The 21,158-nt window shown below is 41.1% G+C and overlaps 1 protein-coding gene and 1 long non-coding RNA gene across 2 annotated transcripts; both read right to left on the reverse strand.

Annotated features, from left to right (window-relative positions):
• Positions 1–201: 201 nt before the first annotated feature.
• On the reverse strand, positions 202–16,293 carry FDX1 (ferredoxin 1). The gene is made up of 4 exons (XM_035326824.1): positions 16,026–16,293; positions 10,464–10,588; positions 7,304–7,433; positions 202–2,685 (listed from the first exon to the last, which is right to left on the reverse strand). The coding sequence occupies exons 1-4, from the start codon at positions 16,196–16,198 to the stop codon at positions 2,571–2,573; spliced, it is 543 nt and encodes a 180-aa protein (XP_035182715.1). The 5' UTR covers positions 16,199–16,293; the 3' UTR covers positions 202–2,570.
• A 1,431-nt stretch (positions 16,294–17,724) lies between these two features.
• On the reverse strand, positions 17,725–19,846 carry LOC118167453. The gene is made up of 2 exons (XR_004751146.1): positions 19,405–19,846; positions 17,725–17,914 (listed from the first exon to the last, which is right to left on the reverse strand). It is a non-coding gene; the product is annotated as an uncharacterized LOC118167453 (long non-coding RNA).
• Between the last annotated feature and the right edge of the window lie 1,312 nt (positions 19,847–21,158).

The raw sequence follows: 21,158 nt of genomic DNA on the forward strand, positions 1-21,158 counted from the left end.
GCAAGCCAGTTACCTGCCATCCTCATGTGGACAAGGAAGTAAGCAATAAACATAGTTAACTAGCTTTGATGCTTTAATTGTGTGTCATTGAGCAGTAATTCATATTTATTTGTGAATGTGCACCATTAACTGTAAAGTTTCATTTTACACCCAGAAATGCATTCAAAGGGATGAAAAAAAAATCAATACAAACAAGGTGTGTCAAAGTAGTATAAAATAAGATTTATTTGCAAATCATTGACAATAAGGAAACAAGTATATCCTGGATGTGCATCTTGGGGATTACATGATGGTTCTTTTGCCTTCTGAGATTTCCATTTATATGCACTATGGGACACCTCTAGAATTCAAAATGAGCTTTGAAGTGTCTTTATTTTTTTGCCTTGCTGTATTAAACAATTCCTTCCACAGGCACACTATGGGAGACACACAAAGTCTTTTAACAGGAAGCTATCACGTAAAACACACAATGAAACCACCTTGGTTTACAAGGAAACTTGCATGATAGCTGTTTCACATTTGTTTAACACAGTGCTAAGCACTTCAAGATTCCCACAAGAAGCGCTGTGTGCTGTAGGTTTAAAAACAAACCAAAACAAACAAACAAAAAGCCACACAACCAAACACATCCCACCCCAAATGCCACAGCTATGGTGAAACCTCAGTTTTCTTTTCTTTCCTATGTAAGGACGTACAGTACATCTGGTTATGACCTGAGTTCTCTCTTGGAAGCTAAGAATCTGTGTCTCATGTAAAAATATAAAAAAAAATTCATTATTTAGTAAGAACTGCTGTATGTAAGTGAACTCAGGATAAAGGCAACACAAACAGAGGCAATTTACCTTATGTGATGGTGGGAGGGGTAACTGCTAAACTATGGTTACTCACAGCAGTTACAAAAGAAGCAGCAGTATCTTCAGAACACTTCAATTTATTTCCACCTTTCTGCCCAACCTCGTTCTCTTCATCTTTCAAAAAGTCAGGATGTTTAAACTCTTAAGTCATATTTTTAATTAGACGAGCTACCAAGTGAGTTTTGAAACCCCTAACGATTAAGTTCTCTGAGCAGACTGCATTAAGCATACCTTGCTTTAGAGGGAGGTCCCAAGTGACCACCACAAAACAAAGAAATACCTACTCAGAGAGGAAATCAGGGATTCCAAACTACATCTATTATTTTCAATACAGTTCTAGAAAATATTTATTTCCTGTAACTTTTTTTTTTGCTTTATGAAGCTCAAAATAACTCCAATATTCAACATTGGAAAGATAGTATTTTTTCCCCTCTCCCATAAATATAATAATGCAAGAAAAGATTTCTAGGTGTCACTGTCACCAGTTCAGTTAAAGCATTGATGAATACATTAGATCATTCAAATGTAAATAAACATGATCTAGACATAAGTATATGCCCAAAATCATAACAGTAACAACTACAATCTTCTATGATCTTCTCCTATTGTATTAGTGACAGCCATTTCATTTAATTATTTTGGCCAAAAAAAAAAAAAAAAAAGAAACTAATAGAGTCTTAGAGACATCATTTCATTTTTCCCTACTTTAGAATGCCTAAAACCAGACCCAAATGAAAGCTCTCAATCATCACTCCACATGATATCCCACCACAGGGATCTCCCTACCCCTTCTGGGAAACCCAGCGCATCTTTATGGGAAAAACGTACCTAGTCATTTCTCATCAATCACTGAAATGATTTGGGAGCAAGGCACAGAATCCAGGACTCTCTTCACGCTGAATGCCTTAGCTAACATCAGACTGCCTCCTGAACAAGCTCGAAAAATGGGAAAAACAAGAGACAATGATTCAGAACAAACATTACATTGAGAAACCCTGCTTTCTTCAGCCCCAACTTAGCCATCCAAGCTCCAGAGAATGGCAAGAAGTTGCATTCACCTCCTCTAGTTGTGCTCACCCATTAGACAGCTCCAAGCCCTTACTCTAAGCCACGTGGATCTCCACACTTGTGGCGTGCCGCAACAATTAATCGACAGGTGCCCACATTCTTTACTGGCCCCTAGATTTTATGATTTTAACAGTATTTCTGTGAGACAGAATTTGCCACATCTCTAATGAGTTCCTAAAGTTTGTAAAATCCCTACCCTGAAAATCCACTATTTGCTAAGGAAGTATCATAATTAGTGAGAAAGTGAGTTAGTTCTGAGCACACCACCTTTAATGGCATTACTTAAAAAGACCTCGTGCAGTCTTACAAGTTGTGCTCTCTAACAGATCTATACCCCAGGGGTTTTAGAGGTCCTGTAGAAGTGATTCAGTTTTCAAACATTATTAAAAGGTTTTGGCAGATCAATATTCTATGAAACCTGTAATACACTTGCTAACGTTTATAGTCCAATGATCAGTTAGAAGTATTATTGCATCTTAAGCGTAAAAATATAGGAGGTTCTATACAGAAAATTAAAATAGCATCAATCTAGTATTGATAGTCATATAAAATAACTCACAATTATGTAAGTTTCCATATTTAATTATACATTTAAAAATAAGTTATAAAAATAATTAAGCTTCTTTAAAACTCCTACGATATCTTCTTTTAGGAGTTTTTACTCATATCTACTGATTGTCTAGCATCAGCGACAGCTTCTGGTACTCGAACAGTCATATTCTCCATTGATTTCTTCAAGCAGATCTGGCAGCCTAGACGTGATCTGTAAGGAAATAACATTGCCTTGAGCTCCAGCCAGTCATACATCTCACAGTACTTACAGCCAGCCCTGCTTCCCAGACATTCAGCCATCCCAAACACTTTGTGATCCAGAAACAGCCCCCTTGTGCATGGCCTTAATCAAGGCCAGTAGTAAACTACTTGCATCAGTGCAAAGATATGTGGCATTAGTCACGGTCACCGATTTACACACTCTTAGGTTACACACTTCAGCACATTGGCAGTGGAACACCAAGTACTTCACACTTGCTGAGACACAGGGATGGTGACCCTTCCTTTTTCAGCAGTTCACCGTCAAGGACAGGGACAGACACTTGACCTCCCAAGGGACATTCAGTATCTCTGAAGAGACAAAGACAATTAATCTGAAGGACAACCTCAGTAAAGGCACAGCCTAACCCATCCAGGGTCTGAAGACAGCCCGAGAAAACTGAACATGCATTTGAACAACGCACCTGACAGCTTAGGTTAGTTGAATTTTTATAGCTTGTCAAAAAGCTACATACAACCTGACTGAGAAGAGATTAGGAACTTCTTTCCATTTCTATACCTCTCATCTTTCTAAAAGTTCACGTGCAAGTCAAACCTCCCCCACTAACTTCCACCTGGAGTTCTAGACTTTTTTTTTCAAATTATTTACGAGACAAAATTCCCATTTACCTCCTCTTAACATAGCTACTGCCTAAGCAGGTATCTAAGAAGAAGCATCTTCCTATGACTAACATTGTTAAAAAAAAGAAAAAGCTCTGTGACAAGGTAATGGAGAGTACACATGAACCACATGGGACATATTAACTACCTTGTTACACGTACAAACAATAGCTACAGGGTCTTTAAAAACTCTAAAATTTGATCTCTTCAGAAATCACTCCTCGCAGGCTTAACACAGCATTTGCCAGTAATTACATATATTAAAGAAGCCTGCCAACTTTTTACCAGTTCATAAACAAAGAAACAAACTACAGCTGAGGATAACTGGGTCAGGTTTTTAACATGACCAAGTGGCTGGTAACACACTGAGGAAACAGGAATATATCCTGACAAGCATCTTTATGATGCTACAAATTCACCGACCCAATCACAACATTATGTTCACAGAAAGCAGTAACTTTATGAAGTTTGTGTGCTGGGTAAGACAGATATAAGGAACTTTAAAAATATATTTAATCTCAATAATCACTACATTATCACAAAATTAATCCTCTTTTCCAGCAACGTGCTCTTTTCCTCTTTTCCAGAATCCTCTTAGTCCAGCAACGTGCAACGTTCTTCTTTGCTGTTTTAACATCGGAGTCTAAGACTTACTCCCAGCTTTTTAAAGGAACTCAGCTGATTTAACACATACGCATTCATTTTTAGGAATACCTAAGTGTTAGCAAGGATGTACAATATTCCATGTCACCATCTGAATAATAATTTAATCAGCACAGGAATGTAGGCAGAGAGGTAAGAAAGATACCACATTAATATGTGCACAAAACTCTTTCAAGCGTGTAGAGAGCAACTGTTAAAGATCCTTGTTGAGTGCTACACCTGAAAGCAGCGTAAATGACTGTATGCATCAGCTTCAAAGTATTGGAAAATATGTATAAATATATATTTTAGCAGGAGACTTCAACTTGTGAATATACCAGCATACCACCATATCTTTAAAAATTAATCCAGTAGAGAGATGCAATTTATGGTACTTGCTTGCAAGGCTTAATTTGGCTAAAATTTCTGTTTTTCAGTAAGAACCAATGCTAACAGCATATGTACACTGTAGTCTTGTCAATAGAGTTAACTTCATTTGAAACAACACTTGTTTTGAGCCTGCTACATGATAATACAAAGCATTAGGTAGAGCTAAGTAACACTGTGAGAAACAAACTACCTTCATCCACAGCATTTACAATTTTATAGACCTTTAACCAGATTCCCCCCTCCCCTGACAGCCTAAGGAGTTTGTATCCCCCCCCCCACTCACAAAAAAAGAATGATTTAGTTAATTCCTACATGAAAGCCATTCACCCTTAACCATTTCAACAGGCCTTCCCTTTACTTCTTCTCATTCTTTTTTTTTTCCTCTTTAAAGAGGCAGAGTTGTACAAGTATAAAGATAGAGTTAATCCCTACTTTGTCATATAATAGTATTTTCTGGTTTTCTACCCGGTCCTACCTCATATTGCTGATGTTCCATTTATTTTAAAAACAAAAAAGCAAAACACTTTAAACCAACATTCCTGGAAAGGCTTAGCTCACTGACATCCCATTTCAAGTACGCAAAGTTACCACTGTTCCACCTGCCTCTCCATATGCGTTAATCTGCGCCTATTAACACCAAATTTTGTTTCCCATCACTCAGCCACTTAAGATCCTTCTAGGTGCTGTCACAACCAGTTTCTGACTTCACTGTAGAGTAACACAATACTATACACAAGCTTCATCATCTTACTCTTCATCTCTTCTCTTGAGTCATCCACAAACTTGATCACTAAATAAAATCTAGCACAGATGACTGAGATCACACTGCTGATTTAGACGTTTTAAGTCAGCTAACTAAACCTCCCAGACAGTGGCTCAGCTGTGTCTTACTGAGTTCCTTTAAAACTCCTGGGTGAATACCACCTAGACCTTCCCATTTGTGACTACTTTATTCGCTGTAGTACTTCTTCCATGGACACATCAGTTAGACACAGATCTTCCAGGAAGTCCCCTGAAAAGAAAGCATCCAGTGCACAGACATCCTGTAACATCTCCACAAAAAAACAATGGGAAAAAAGAGAAGACCTTTGCTTTTACATATCTATTTATAAGTGCACCTTCTACATCACCTATTAGCTCTTCACGAAGACAAGCTTCCTGCTTCTCATAAGCTGAAACAGCTTGCTAAAAACTAGAAAAATACTCTTGTTTCTCATCTACATTTTTCTTCAGTATTCTTTTTAAATACTTAATTTGCCAGGGTTTACTTCCCCCCTCCCCTCTCATCTTATTACTTTCAGGAACTTCCATTATATTGCAGTTATTCAAAACAATTTTGTTTCAGCCTTTCTAATCATTCCCCCATTTTATGAGGCATTAACTTTCACAGCAGCTGCTAGTTGAAACCTTTCCAGTTCCAGAGAGTCACTGACATGAAAAAAGTTTTATCCTCAGCCTTATGAGGAGAGCATGGCAGCACATCTCCATTACAAAGCTTTGTATCAGCATGAGACCAGGCAAGCCATGGCAAACATGAGAATCACTTAAAGCACTCTCTTCCAGAAAAGTCTTCCCCTCACACACACATGAACAATCCCTGGCCACAGGAAGAACACATGATGCTAGGAAAATCTGACACAAGTAGCATGTGCCTCCAGAGGGTCTAAAACTTAATTTAGTCTGAAGAAATTTGAGAGAAAATAGTGTTTAAACAGAGAGCTCTGGCTTTCCACTGTTCTTCAGTTCTTCAATAAAACACCCTTGCTTTAAACCTTTAAATAAAAGATGACTGAAGAAAAAAATGAAGCTGAAACAGGTTTCTCAGCTTTACTTCTTTGCTTTCACAACCTCCTAAAAAAAAAGTTAAGATCTGGCTGAAATTAGAGGAAGTGTACCCTTATAGAGAAAACACTTGTACAGGATTCCCATTGTTGGTATAAGGAGATAAATGAGTTAATTCAGAATACTTCTTTGCAGAGACATTAAAAAATAAATGCTATACAGGCCAGGTATAAAGCCCTCTGAAATCACTGGAAAGATTCTCAAAGACTTCCAACAAGCAGTTGTTTTGAAACCTGAAAGAAAGGGCTTAAGAAACCTCTCAGCGTAGCTGCCTATGTCTCACATGGCTATATTCTACGACACAGGCCATGTGTACACCAGCGAGCAGTGTGGCCCCCTAGGATCAGGTGTGTCAAGTGACGAGGTCTGTGACGAGGCTGTGACTCCCATGTCAGAAGGCATGTGACAGTGGGAAGCTGCAGAACAGAAGGTCACTTCACTAGCACATAAAAAATAGCATAGAAAAAACAAAGAGGTTGTGTAATCTCCCTCCTTGGAGATCTCCAAAAGCCGCCTGGACGTGGTCCTGGGCTGCCTGCTCTGGGTGTTCCTCTTTGAGCAGGGGTGGCACCAGGTGGCCTCCACAGGTCCCTTCCAACCTCAACCATTTTGTGGTTCTGTGAAAAGAAGATCTGACCCAAACTAAAACACTAATGTAAAAATATCCATAAAATACGTTAACTGGATATACACTGATGGAGACAGAAAACAGAAGGGAAACAAGAACAAGGAAATACACACACAGGACTGCAGTGGCAAAGTTTTTGGTGAAGGAACTGGGTTTTTGGTCACACTTCTTCAGTATCTGATGCTTCTGCATCAGACAAAAGAGCAAGTGCTAGAAACTGCCACTCTTCAGTTTACAAAAACTGATAGTATTGTCATTAATATTTCATCAACCATACTGACATCAGTATGAATTCAGAAAAACAACAGATAAACTTGCCAGTCCTATCCGTGTAACAGAATCCAGTTATTATTAAGATCTGATTAAGGTATTCTAAGAATACTGGACTGCCCCATCTGCAAACCCTCCGTCCTGTTCTTTGATGTAGGGAAGCATTAGGGTGCCTTACGTTTCTGTGAGGCCGTATGCCAGGTCTAACATGTCCATCTCTTCATCAGTAATTGCCTCTAGCTTCTCAAATATGTGGTCTTCAAAGATTAAGTGGCAAGTCGAACAGGCTAATGTTCCTTCACACGCACCTGAAGAAAATAGCAAGGTAACAGAAAACTCAAATTCCAAATTGCTCTATTTCAGAAGAATTGCTTCATACATATATATGTATGTATGTATATATATATATATATGTATGTATGTATATGTTTTAGCTACTAAAGTAAAGGGGGGGATTCATCATCAGATCGTAAGAACCACACAGAAAGCAACGTGCTATTTCACTTCATAACAGTATCAACAGCACATATACAAAGCAAGCATGATGCTGTACCAGAAGATCCAATATCATGTCTTCAAGTACATAAAAACAAATGTGGAAGAAGAATTTAATATAATGTAAAAGGATGAATAATGTAAAAGTTGTCACACCAACAATTCACATGCCTCAATGTTGGGGAAAATGGTAATAATTAAAAAATAGGTTAAAAAATAAATCACACCAACCAGTGTGTTTAAGCAGTGGAAGGTGTTTTGCAATTGTAAAGCTAGCAGTAGGAATTGAATCGAGTGCAGCTGAATCATACAACAGTTTTAGAAGCCTTTATGCACAGATACTTCAATCATTATAACTGCACGTGGGATGCCCCCTAGTGCTAGAAGTAAATAAGTAAGATTTACATTTTACATTTTTCCCTCATTACTTTTTCCCCTCTAAACACAGAACACAGTTTTGCACTATTCCATTGCATTATTTCCCTGCCTTAGTGTGATGCTTCATTATCAAATTATTATTGAAATAGGTGCAGCATGTTATAATTAAAGGTTGCTACGGTATGTAAAACATTTATCTTGGACATTATTTAGTTTACTGACAGCATTAGTTTTCCACTTTACCACACTGCTTTAAAACGGCTGGTACTTACACAAACTGAGAGATTAACTGTAGAATCCAAGCAGCCTAGTCAAAAGCCTGTATGATACATTTAATAAAAGGATCCCAATGTTACCCATTTTTAAGACTCTTCTTCCCCAAACATGTACAACTCAACAAGATTCTGTAGAATTGTATTAAAGATTATTACTAGCAGTGAAATGTATTCATACTTCAATAAAACATACCTGAAATTTCAAGCTGTAGCACACTAGCATACTTAATTTTTTCCTGTCATTGCGCCATGCTATGTATTAACTTATGCAAACTGTAATTCCATTTCCTGCTTTACTTTGTACTTTTATTTCTTAAACTCAAGTTAATTTGAGCACCTGTTCTGAAAGCCGGCTTTGCACTGTCTGAATCCTGTAACTTTCATGGAACTAACCATGGGAAGTCCAAAGTTTGACGGAATAGAAAGGTTTTATAACTTCCTCCTGTTTTAATTTTGAGCAGACCTTGCACTGAGTTAGAATTCCACCAGCACATTGGCCTCCTTTACCCCAGTCCTTTTTATAAGTAGCAATCTTTCTGCTCTTCCCTGTGACATGACACATATCTGGTTGTTTCCTTCACTTAACACTCAAATACCACAGCAATTTCTGCTACAAAAAGTCAAACAACAAATTAAGATCACATGACAACACAGAAGTAACCTGGAACTGTTAGAAATACGCCATTTGTGTGTTGCCTCCAGAACCTTTCAGCTCAGAAGAGCTTGCAGGTGGCATCTTTAATTTTTACAGAGAAATTTGTCTGACAAGCCAGGGACCAGGTTAGGAAAGCTAATGCCCTGATGGAATTAAATCTGGCTGGGGAGGTCAAGGGCAACAAGAAAAGCTTCTACAAGTATGTCAGTGACAAAATGAAGACTAGGGAAACTGTGGGGCCTCTCCAGAAGGAAATGGGAGACCTGGTTACCCAGGATATAGAGAAGGCTGAGGTACTTAATGACTTCTTTGCCTGTCTTCACCAGCAAGTGCTCCAGCCCCACCTCCCAAGTCACGGAAGGCAAAGGCAGAACTGCGAGAATGAAGAGCCTCCCAATACAGGAGAAGATCAGGTTAGACCACCTAAGGAACCTGAAGGTGCCCAAGTCCATAGAACCTCGTGAGACGCATCCAACGATCTGGAGGGAACTGGCAGATGAAATTGCTAAGCCATTGTCCATCATTGGGAAGTTGTGGCAGTCCGGTGAAGTTCCCGCTGACTAGAAAAGGGGAACCCTAGCTCACATTTTAAAAACGAAAAAAGGGGACAATCATGGAACTAGCAGGCCAGTCAGTCTCACTTCTGTGACCAGCAAAATCACAGACCAGATCCTCCTGGAAACTGTGCTAAGGCACACAGAAAACAAAGAGGTGGTTGGTGACAACCTACACAGCTTCACCAAGGACAAATTCTGCTGTATGAATTTGGTGGCTTCCTCAGACAAGGTTACAGCATTGGTGGATGAGGGAAGAGCAACCGATGTCCTCTGCCTCGACCTACACAAAGTCTTTGACACTGTTCTGCGTGACATCCTTGTCTCTCAACTGGAGAGATGTGGATTTGAGGGATGGACCACTCAGTCAGTAAGGAATTGGCTGGATGGCTGCACTCAGAGTTGTGGTCAACAGCTCAACGAACAAGTATAGACCAGTGATGAGTGGAGTTTCTCAGGGAAAGCATACAGAAAAGCTGGGGAGGGTCTCTTTGCCAGGGAATGGCTTTAAACTTAAAAAAGGTAGATTTAGCTTAGACATTAGGAAGAAGTTCTTTTCTCAGAGGGTGGTGAGGCCCTGGTACAGGTTGCCCAGAGAAACTGTGGATGCCCCATCCCTGGAGGTGTTCAAGGCCAGGTTGGATGGGGCTTTGGTGGGAAGTGTCCCTGCCCATGGCGGGGGGGGTGGAACAGATGGTCTTAAGGTCCCTTCCAACCCAAACCTTTCTGTGATCTTTCCGATTCCACCTTGTCAGCACTCTGTCTGTGTTGCCCTCCTTTTACACTCAAGCAAAACTCACCTCAAATAATTTTTTTATAACTTGATTCAAAATATTCTATGTACCTGCAGGAAAATAATGGGGAAAAGAATCCAAATAAAGAACATCTACGTTTTAAAAATTAACTGAAATATTTTTGAATGAACTGGTAATACATCGTAATTTCTCGACACTGAATATGGTATTCAAGGAATCTACTTACCAAAACCATCTATGTCTAGATTATTTTCAACAACAACATCCAGCAGTGAATCTCCAGGTTTTCCTTTGGCCGTTAGTTTTTCACCATCACGATTGATGAAGTGAACGGTTATTTTATCTTCTGAGCTGAAAAAGAAAAGTATGTAATAAAACCAAAGAAACAAATCAAAAATTGTTTAGACCTTTAAAATTTATCAAATACTACAACAGAAACCAGCATCAACTGTAGGAGCGCAAAAACCCAAGGAAGTTACTGACTTCTACAAACTGCAATAGGTAGTGGCATTCGCTGCTGTACCTGAGACATGAAAACAACAAAAAACTTTCATTTATGTTTTGTCACTAGAAGCTATGCAGAATCTCGATGCTTCACCTTTCACCAAAGACAGTCAGAGCTATTTTATTTTAGGCAGTCTTTGCATTTTTGCCAAATAAAACAGCTAATTCAGCTGCTTCTCTTCACACCTTTCTGCGGACTCTTGCTTTGCATTTATGAAATGTTGTTTGTTCTCACCATTATCTGCTAGATCAACATTAAGGTCTTCCCACTTCTGCTTAGAGTTTAAGGCATTCTAACTTATTAACTCCAAGATTTAATTCACTTCTCCTCCCAATAATGGACATACTCCAAGAGCATTCTGCTTTCTTCAGCACAGATTTTCTTATTATTTCACATTGTAAATATTTATTCTAGCAAAGGTCATTGAAATTTCAACACGGACATCAAAAAAAAAAAAGGTTTCCTGCTTTGCTTTTCAGACAATAGTGTATATTTAAGAAAAATATTCCCTTCTACTCCTCATATAAATTTCTTAAGACTAATGTTTTTGATATGGAAAAAATAGGGATTTTTGGTGTTTCATGTTATGTTGTTTCACATGCAAATTAAAAGGAAAGTTTTTAACATACTAGCAAATAAAACAGAGTTTGTTTAAACAAACTATTCTGTTTCTCATAGTAAGTAAGCAAAGCAAGAAAAACTTGTTGGGCAGACAGGGAAGAAATCTGTTAAGAGATGGGAGAGATATGGGGGGGGGGGAAGGAAGCTAAGGCAACATGTTTATTTCAGTGTGAGATCCATGTTTAAGAACAGCATACTTGATATTACCTTCACTTTTTAATAATTGTGGGCTCTGAGTGATCTATGACATGTAAAGCAGACAAGCTTGAAAATCTAGTCACCCCCTAGGAAACTCATAAGGAAACTTGTAAGGCTGAGTATTAAAACAAGAACTTAGAAGTGGCCTTACTGAAACATCAGTAGGTTGATTATTTTTGGAACCATCTATAAAAGAAAAGGTAATTTTAGCAATTAAAGTTGAAGTTTGTTTTGAAAAACAAACATGTTTGTTGCTCCAGACTTAATGTACATGCCACAACTGGAAGGCAGCTGGCAGCAGGAGGTGCCATGATGCATTACAGTGTTGTGGTTGCTCAATCCTAGTCGTATCATCCCGCAGCCCATTCTCTGGAAGATAGCCACAGGCTACTATTAATTATGAATTCATTTCAAAATGATAATCGATAGTGAAGTGTTGACCTTGCAGATCTGCACAGTTCAACCGGAGCACGCACTACAATAAAATTCAGCAATCTTAGAAGATGTATCTTTACAAAATGTAATTAATGTCACACAGTCACCTGTGATGTCACCAGAGCACCAGAGCCATCCTCCAGAGGTTTAAGCAGTAACCACTCTGCTCTTCTTCTCACCCCTCTGCTCAGGTCAGCACCTCCCACAGCACAACCCAGGAGATGGGCACCCACTTCTCAGACATGCTAGTGCAACATCCACCACCTTCACCAAACAGCAGCTTCACTAGAGGTTCAGGTCTGATGGGTTTAGATTGCATCTGGAAAGGTTCAGGTTCCTATTTACACAGCCAAAGTAAACTACAACCTTTTTTTTTTTTTTTTTCCTTTTAAGTTTTTCAAAAAGCTCTTCCAGAGCTTACTGAAACACCCTCTCACATAATGAAATATTTCTACCTATGTGACAAACACGATTCACGGGTGTACTTGCATTTATGGACATCCTCTGACCAAGGAATAGCCATGGTAAGCACTAAATACTTGTTTGATATCCAAAACACACTCTTTTCCTCTACAATAGGATAATGCAATCACCACTAACGTGGACCAGATAGCGAGATGTGCAGCCACAATCCTACGAGATGACAAGAACCTTTGTAAAAGATAAGCCACCTTCCTCCCTAAGCCACTTTTCAAACCACACCTTAAACTATCTTCATCTGTGATTACACCTTAATTTGGGCTAACACCACAGTGTCATGAGAAGAACACTCCTCCTGCCTCTCCTCGGCTCCTTGCATCGCCAGCTTTCCCATGGTCATCCAGTAAACCACGGTGGCAACAAAACAGGCTAAAAAAGCTGGCCTTCACAGGCCCGCGGCCATACCACCATCACAACGGGGACACGGTCAGACCTCCCCATGACAGCCGCTTAAAACAGTTGTTACTGCAACTTTATGAGGAAGTTTCATTTCATTCACTTTCTAACACAGAAAGGTGGTTTGGGGCACCCAAGAGCTTAGTGATACGGTTTAGTGGAGGACTTGTTGGTGTTAGGTCAGGGGTTGGACTCGGTGATCTTGGAGGTCTCTTCCAACCTAGGTGATTCTGTGATCCCCACTCTGAATTGCCCTTGGCATCATCCTTAGACCAACATAACGGCAACTGAACTCATTCTGCTAATGTGACCAAAAATCAACCGCAAAAAACAAAGTACTCTGAAGTAACCCAGCAAACAGAACTGACAGAAGCACCACTGCCCACAACAAAATACGAAACAGGATTCCCCATTCTGGAGCCACAACCTTAGACAAGCTCCAGCCAGCTGCAGAACAGCATCGTGGCTGTGCACACCCAACTGGTGCTGCATGCAGCAGGGGACAAGGGAAGCACCACCTTTAAGTCCCCAGTTTTTGTTAAAGAACATTACGGGAAGTAATCTCTTCTGCAGGGCCTAATCCACTCAGGTTAGTGACTGCAATTGAAGTTTACCTATTTGTAACAACATTAAAGATACCTTCCTAGTCTTCCAGTAGTATCTGTCTTTCTGCTATTGCCATCTTTGCTACTCTTCACACAGCCAAAAAGTTTAATTCAAAAAGTTTAAGTCACCGAGGCTTTACTGTGCATGAGCCTGACTGATGAAAATACTTTCAGAAACGTACGTACATAATAAATAATCAGTCAGACATTCAAAACACACACCGTAGGACATCTATTTAATGACTGGGAGATACTGTTAAAAGAAAAAACACATCTACATGAAACAATATTTAGGGCTTATGAGTTTCAAGCAACGTGGCTTTTGGCTACCCAGACATCGTTTGCATGGGCTGTGGGAACCACACACACCATCCTGCAAACCGGTCACAGAAAATTAATGTGAAACAAATGCCAGGTCTTGCGCAAGCCTCAGGATTACCAGAAAGAACCAAGCACATTTTGCGTAGTTTGCATAAAACATTCCAACTCACGCTTAGGTGAGCCTTTTTTTTTTTTTTAAGCTGGCTGTAAAATAAAATTCATTTCTTCACATGGTTGCCACAGTACTGTCAACATTGTTACCAAGCTACACAGAGATACCCTAAATTAAGCATACTGCAAACAAACTGAAGAGCACCAAAGAACTGTAAGTGCTGTTCGCCGTCCCTCCTGTGCAAACAGAACATGTACTGCAAAAATCCTGACAGCCACCTCTCCTCCTTTAAAAAACGTGCCCTTCTGAATCTTCAGCCACTACTTCCAAGTACCATCTATATTCCTTCTGCTGCACATGGAGAATCCTACTCCATTATTTCCAGATTTTTTTGGTTCATTCAACAGTCCTAATTGCCAGTAGAATTTCATTAAACTATTACTTAAGTCTTTGAATATGGAAGTTACAAATCTGAACTAATCCTTAAAGATGCAGCAATTATGTAGTGACACCAACAATACTATATAAATACCTAAACTGCTATCAAAGAATTCTTAGATAACTGCTGTTCAATCACAAAATGAAAAGTGGGGAAAACAGGGAAAAAACAGTCTGAAGAAATATAACAAAGCTGGGAATGAAAACATAATGCTTGATGCCCCACTGAAACCCTTTGGAAACCTCCACTTCCAAGAATTTCTTCCACTGATGATTCTACCTGATTAAGTCTTCATCCTCTAAACATAAATACAGGTAACTTTACACGTATGACCAATGAAGAATCTTTTTCCTGGACTAACACTGACCATACAAATTTCAGAAACAGGGTCTTAAATAATACCACTCCCAATAAAGGTAGGACTAGAGAAAAATAACTTGCACATGAATTGGGGAATTACTAATATATTAAAGAAACCAGGATTTTTTTTTCCTTCCAAAACATTCAGCTGGATTACAACATGTATTATAAAAACAATACATTTGAAATGCTTATGTGAACTTTTGAAATGCTGGTGTGTTTGTGCAACGTGTGTGAACAAATGGCTGGTCTGTTTACAAGCCTGCATTCAGGCTGTGTGAAAGACCTGCAGGATTCTTGGTCTTATATAACAATTAGGTAAGGAAATGTCTTCTCTTTTCAGTAGGCTGCTTCATCCTATTTGACCCTGTTCAATAGCTTCAATATTTTTTCTAGAGTTCTGACAATGTTTTGCAAAGTTTTGTTTTTTGAATGACAACTGTGTATCAGTGATCTCAAAGTAACTGATGGTCTGGGCAGGTCAGCGGAGACCTACTTGTTAAGGCATTAGAGTCACTCAGAGAAGCAACCGAAATACACTCCTTGTACAACCAGGCTTGTTTGTCTCTCTGTATTAAAAGTATCTGCTGGCACAAAGTGAAGAGCACCTACAGGAGTGTTTGTTTAAAACCAAACTGTTGAAACAGCTTTGATGGCGAGGGCACTACCCACCCCTCTGGAAACAGGCGAGACTGCCCTGATGCTGGGCAGCCCACTGTGGGTTCTGTTCTTAGTCTGAGAAACTCCTCTGACAACCAAGTTAATTTGCCTTTTAAAAGTGTATTTTAAATACTGGAAGTTACTTGAGGGCTCTGACCTTTGAATGCACAGGCTATAGTCTCGGAGGCCATGCATAAACAAGTTTTTGATTATGTGGAGTGTTGCAAATCTGTAGTCGTGGACTGTGCAATATTGGTGCCTACTGGGCTCGAGCATGCCACAGCACACACTGAGGGCTGGAGGGGCCCTGCACACCTGTGTACGTGTTCCTCGGTAAGGAGAAGCTACCACAAGCAGGGGAGATCTTCAGAACTGGGCTGCCTTTGACGTGCTGTGCTTCCACCACCAATCTAGTCATCCTTACTAAATAAAAAACACACCAAAAACAAAAAAATACACCGGCCCAAAGCCCCTCACGGCCCCCTGAGCCCGGCCGACCCCCGGGGGGCACCTATGGGCCGTCCCCTGACAGGCGAAGCGCGGCCGGGCCCTGCTCCGAGCTCCTCAGGGTCGTCGCGGACCAGGGCCGGGTGCCCGGGGCCGCCCCCGCCGCCAACGATCGCTGCCCTCAGCCGTGCCCGCTCCGCCGCCCTTACCTGCGCGCCGCCCGGGCGGAGAAGCCGAAGGGCCGGGCCAACAGGGCAGCGGAGCCGCAGCCCGGCCTCGTCCCAGCTGCCGGGGAGGGGGAGAGGAGCCAGCGGCGGCAGAAGGACGAGGACGCGGCGGCGCGGAGGAGGCTGAGGAGGCGGGCGGGCCGAGGGGCCGCCATGTCGGGCACGGAGCGGAGGCAAAGTCCCAGTGCTGCCGCCGTCTACGGCGACTCCCGTAAGCGTTTACGCCGCCTGCGTAGCGGGCGGCCCGCCCATTGCTGACGGCGTCGGGCGAGGACGGCGCCGCGGGAGCAACGGGGTTACGTAAAGTGCGCGGCGCCGCGCCGTGATGGCGCCGGGCGGCGCTCGCTGCCCCGGCCGCCACTTGAGAGTGGTCCCCCAGAGCCCGGTGTGTCCTCCTGCCCTCCCCGGCTGGCTCTAGGAGGGATTTCGAGGCACTGCTGGCGCAAGGAGTCGTTATTAAATCCGCAGTGGTGATTTTCGAAGCCTGAAGTGTGGTGGATGAGGTTCTGTGGTTCTTGGCAGGGAGAAGGTGGTGGTGATGATGGTGATGGAGTGGTGTAGCGGTGGTGGTGGCGATGTGATGGTTGATGGTGATGGTGATGGTGGTGGTGGTGGTAATGGTGATGATGGTGGTGATGGGTCGGTGGCAATGATGGTGCTGTTGGTGGTGGTGGTGCTGTGGTGGTGGTGGTGGTGGGGTGGTGGTGGTGGCTCAGGGGTCCCAGCTGTCCCCTGGGCTGGCCACACAGGATTACAGAGAAGTTCCCAGGTCCTCACTGCTGTTTCTTCTGGCAGAAGATCAACTTCTGAATCCCAGGCAGCAGCAAAGGGACAGCAAAGCTATCAGGTTTTTTTTTGCAGGAGGTGTGCTCAAATATCAGTATGGAAATTTTGAGATTTCCTCAGCTGTACAGACCACACATAGACTTAAGTCATCTTTCTGCAATATACACGTCAGTCTACAGGTTTTAATTTGTTATTTAGATCACCTTCACCCTAACATACTTAAATTGGAGAGTTAAAAAAAAATACAGCATTTACTTTGAAATAATGATTTCAAACAGGAGTGAAAATAATTAGGGAAAAGGGAGAATTGCTTGCTTCTAGTGTTCTTGAGGTACACAAGATTGTTCCTGATGCCTTAGAATTTCAGGAGTGTATTTGTGTTGCTTCAGAATAAAATCAATGAGGGAGATGGCATTATACAATCTAATTTACACTGGTACATTATCTTTAAATAGAGGAGAAGGTTGTGGTGGGAAGGTAAAAAGCCACCAAACTTTCTGTCCATAAACAAAGTGACTTAAATGTGCCAGTTTTCTGGCAAATTTATTTATTGTCGTTATCCTTTAAAATCTAGTATTCTTACTGTAAAACAAATGTTCGTCTCTCCCCATCTAGCTTTAAGATGGGATTTTAGAAGTGTTACAGTTACCTAGACGCACAGTGTATCTCTAAATTTCAGCTGGCAGGTGGAGGACCATTTTTTTTCTGGGCAATTTCTGTAAAAACTGTCACAGAGGCTCCAAGTAACTGAAGTCAGCTGCATTACCACTGTGTAATACAAGCAGAATCCCTTTCTTCAATTCTATTTCTTGTAATTCTTTGATTACTAGCAAAATAATTGCATTTCTTCAAATACACTTTTCATAGAGTTACATTAGTTAAATATAACTGAAACCAATGCACAGAATTTGTTTATTAAATCATACAGTTACATAAATACAGTCAGCATACTGGAATATATCATAGAACAATCACTGAAATAAACAGCAGGAGGCCAGATCCTCAGTTCATACGCTGGCATCCTCTCACCCATGCAGAGCTCTGTTTCATTAGGTTTCTCTCTTTTGCAACACCAAAGAATGTGGCTGCAAAGAATACAGTTTATTTCAGCATTGTCAGGTCAGCACAGAATCATGTATGCATATATGTAAGGCAGTATATAGCTAAATACTTCAGCTTTATGTGGATTTCTAACATTGTATGGTCAAAAGAGTGCATCGGATAATCTAGTCTGACTTTAACCAGAAGGCCGCTCATTATAAATTAATGGTTAATGCAGGAAATAAATCTGAAAGGGACCCTCTGGACCTTCTAATCTAAACCTTTGCTGTCACATGCAATTCAAGGCACTAAATGTAACATATTTATCTGTTTCTTAAAGGTTTTTTGCTGGTATTAACCTCATTCAAAATTTCACTCCTTGGAAGGGTAGCAAGCCTACTTATTTATTACTTTACAAATAGTTCATTTTAATACTTTACTTTTTAGTGTAGGATAATTGATACATTTTTTTTCCTTGGCCAGTGCTGCCCATGAGTTTAATGTTTTCTGTCCTTTTTATGTTCACCCACTATTTGTTGTACCCCCTCCAGCCCTTTTATTTAGCCTCTGTTTTTATGAGTCCACTTTCACAAGACAGAAAACTCTTGTGCAATTCTCCTGGTTCTCCCACTGAGTTGTTTATGCATATACAAGTTTGAATTCACCCATTTCAAACATGGGCAACTAGTTAGATATTGCATTCACTTGCACAGTGTCTCCAGTGGAAATGCACACAATGGAAATGCACACAGTGGAAAATCACACATCCTAGGATTATATCTCATTATTTTTTTTTTCATATACAAATCAAAGTAGTAGCCCCAATCATTTTGTGATCAGTTAATAAGCCCGATTGTTGCTTCTCATTAATGAAGCCATGGTTAACAGCAAGAGTTCTTGGTTCCCCCAACTGACCACAGTATGCTCCGGACTTTGCTTCAATCTCTTTTCATGTGGATTCTCATTCCTATGCCATTTTCACGAATAAGGCCATTTCCATTAACCTACTTTACCCCATGTTCAGCATGTTCCACAGCTCGTTTGCAGCCCTCACACTGCCAAGGCCCGGAGTGCATTACCCCTTTGGAGAAGTTTAGTCAGCAGAGTCCAAGGTCAGCTCCTCCACTGATAAGAGTTGTTGTGAAAAAAGCTAGAAGCGAGGGGCTGCCCCTCCTTTCCCTTTTAAGCTGAGGCTTTATGCTGGCCTTTGTGTGCAGCTGTATTTTTGTCTAATCTTGACCACTGCCTCCCAGCCCAGTCCTGACCCTGGCTTGCTGTTCCACATCCTGGCTCCTTGGTGGTGAGGTGACTGCTCCTGCTGCCTTGGTATCGTGCTGGAATCCCCTGCAGAGCTGCCAGCTCTCACTGCTCCCTGACAGCCCCCTACCCTCCTACATTGATGTTCCTGGTTTCTATATAATGCACACTTCTGGGTGGGCAAGCTTGAACAAAGTGGTGCAGCAAATTATGTCAGGACACCTGGATGGAAAGCAGCAGACTGAAATGAAAGACAAAAATTCTTAACGGTGTATACCTGACATCTCTCAAAACCTCACATTGCTTGTGTGCAAGTTTTCCTGGCTTGTCTCCACGACATGTCCATTCTAATGGCACACATTTTGCAATAGGAGCTTCATCTTTCCTAGGTGTTTTTATAGGTTCAAGCATATTGGGAAGCATATTTTTTTCACCATTATGTTCTCCAATTCTTTACTATTTTTACATGTATATTCGTGGGAGGCTGACAAACCACTAGATGGCAAACAATTTCTGCAAGATAATCCACATGTATTCACACAGTGCTCTGTCCTCAGCTTCATCACCAAGGCGAAGGGGTGTAGTCCCGTGGCAGTTTGTACAAATCTGGGGTGAAGATGCTACAGTCCTGCTCCTCCCTGCATCTCCCTTCATTTTGCTGTTTAGTGCTCATGCAGCCAGGTGTGGAGTGGGTTTGTAGAGGTGATCTATGCTAAAAACAACCTAGAAAATAAAAAAAAATAAAACAAGGTTATTCTGAGAGCAGCGGTCACAGCTGTATGCTGCTGGCCAATGGTATCACATTCTATCTGGCATAAAATCCCAAGGTTCAGGTACGCATGTACACAAATGCTCAGCAAATATTCTCTATAAGTTACTAAGGATGGTCTCTGTGACTCCTGGTTTTCCATCTACAAGAGACGTGGCATGAAGGTGTATCTCCAGAACATAGCTCCAGTTGTTTTGAGAAGTTTTTTAAAACAAATAAAAAGAAATCTACCAAGTAATCAGACTTTGCTGTCTGATTGTCTTTTCTGGTCATTATTGAAGTTAGGTGTGAATTTGTGTTTTAATCTGGACTAAATTGGAAGGAAAATGTTATTGGAGTCAAATTATCCCTTTCAGTTGAATAACTTGAGGGAAGGAGAGGATCTGTAGTCCATGTGGAGCTTTCCTTTTGTGATTGCCTCCTGTTAACTGGCGTGGGGGCAGAGCCACCTCATCCACAAACTGACCTAGGGCAGTGTACTTGGTGACACACTGGGACTCCCTGCTCTGGTTTCTGGCATCATTCTTCCAGGTCAGTCCTCTGGCTACGGATGCTCTTTGATCACAAGAGGTTTATTCAGCACAGCTAAGCTCTCACAAAGAAGCAAAAACAAACAAAAAACAAAACACAAGGATAAGGCCATGTCATTTCATCTTGGCAGCTTGCATGTGACTGTGGGCGGGAGTACTCATGTGAGCTGCTGATACAATAGTTTCTAAATGTTTTTTTCCTTTAAACTATGGCATTTTTTCACCTTGATTTTTCTAGTTCTGAGACCCTGCAAATGACCAAGGTCTTTCTCCCCACCTGCCCCTGGCACATCGGTGCTAGAGACCTTGATCTAATCTGAGGAAGGCAGGAATGTGCAGGAGCTGTCATCAGTGGAGGAGGGATAAATGGAGAGGTAAAATGTACATGAAGTGTTTTGTTTGTTTGTTTGTTTTGTTTTGTTTTGTTTTTTTGGGGGGGAATGAAAGTGGTTTGTTTTTTCTGTGAAAGGCAAATAATCTGAGCACCATCACATTCTGTGTGTAGCTGCCAAGCAGTTCTGCAGTGAAAAGGTGATTTGGATGTGAGAATTTTGGCACTGTTGTTGAGGATCCGATAACTGCAGGGCAGGAGAGTGTTTTGCTTCCAATTGCTTTTTCTTCAATTATTTCAGTACAGCACCTGAAACAGTGGGAAACTGATAAAAATGTTTGGTGCTTGTCATTCTGAGAGGTGGAGCTCTGGGAATCCACTCAGAGAGGACAGCTGGAGGT

The sequence above is a fragment of the Oxyura jamaicensis genome, chromosome 1 (genome assembly GCF_011077185.1).
Source record: "Oxyura jamaicensis isolate SHBP4307 breed ruddy duck chromosome 1, BPBGC_Ojam_1.0, whole genome shotgun sequence".
NCBI classification, from domain to species: Eukaryota; Metazoa; Chordata; class Aves; order Anseriformes; family Anatidae; genus Oxyura; species Oxyura jamaicensis.

Coding starts and splice junctions, on each gene's coding strand:
- FDX1 (XM_035326824.1), bottom strand. CDS start 16,198: ATGGCGGCCCCTCGGCCCGCCCGCCTCCTCAGCCTCCTCCGCGCCGCC. Junction 10,589..16,025: donor TCCGCCCGGGCGGCGCGCAG/GTAAGGGCGGCG, acceptor TTTCTTTTTCAG/CTCAGAAGATAAAATAACCG. Junction 2,686..7,303: donor GCATACGGCCTCACAGAAAC/GTAAGGCACCCT, acceptor ATTTCCTTACAG/ATCACGTCTAGGCTGCCAGA.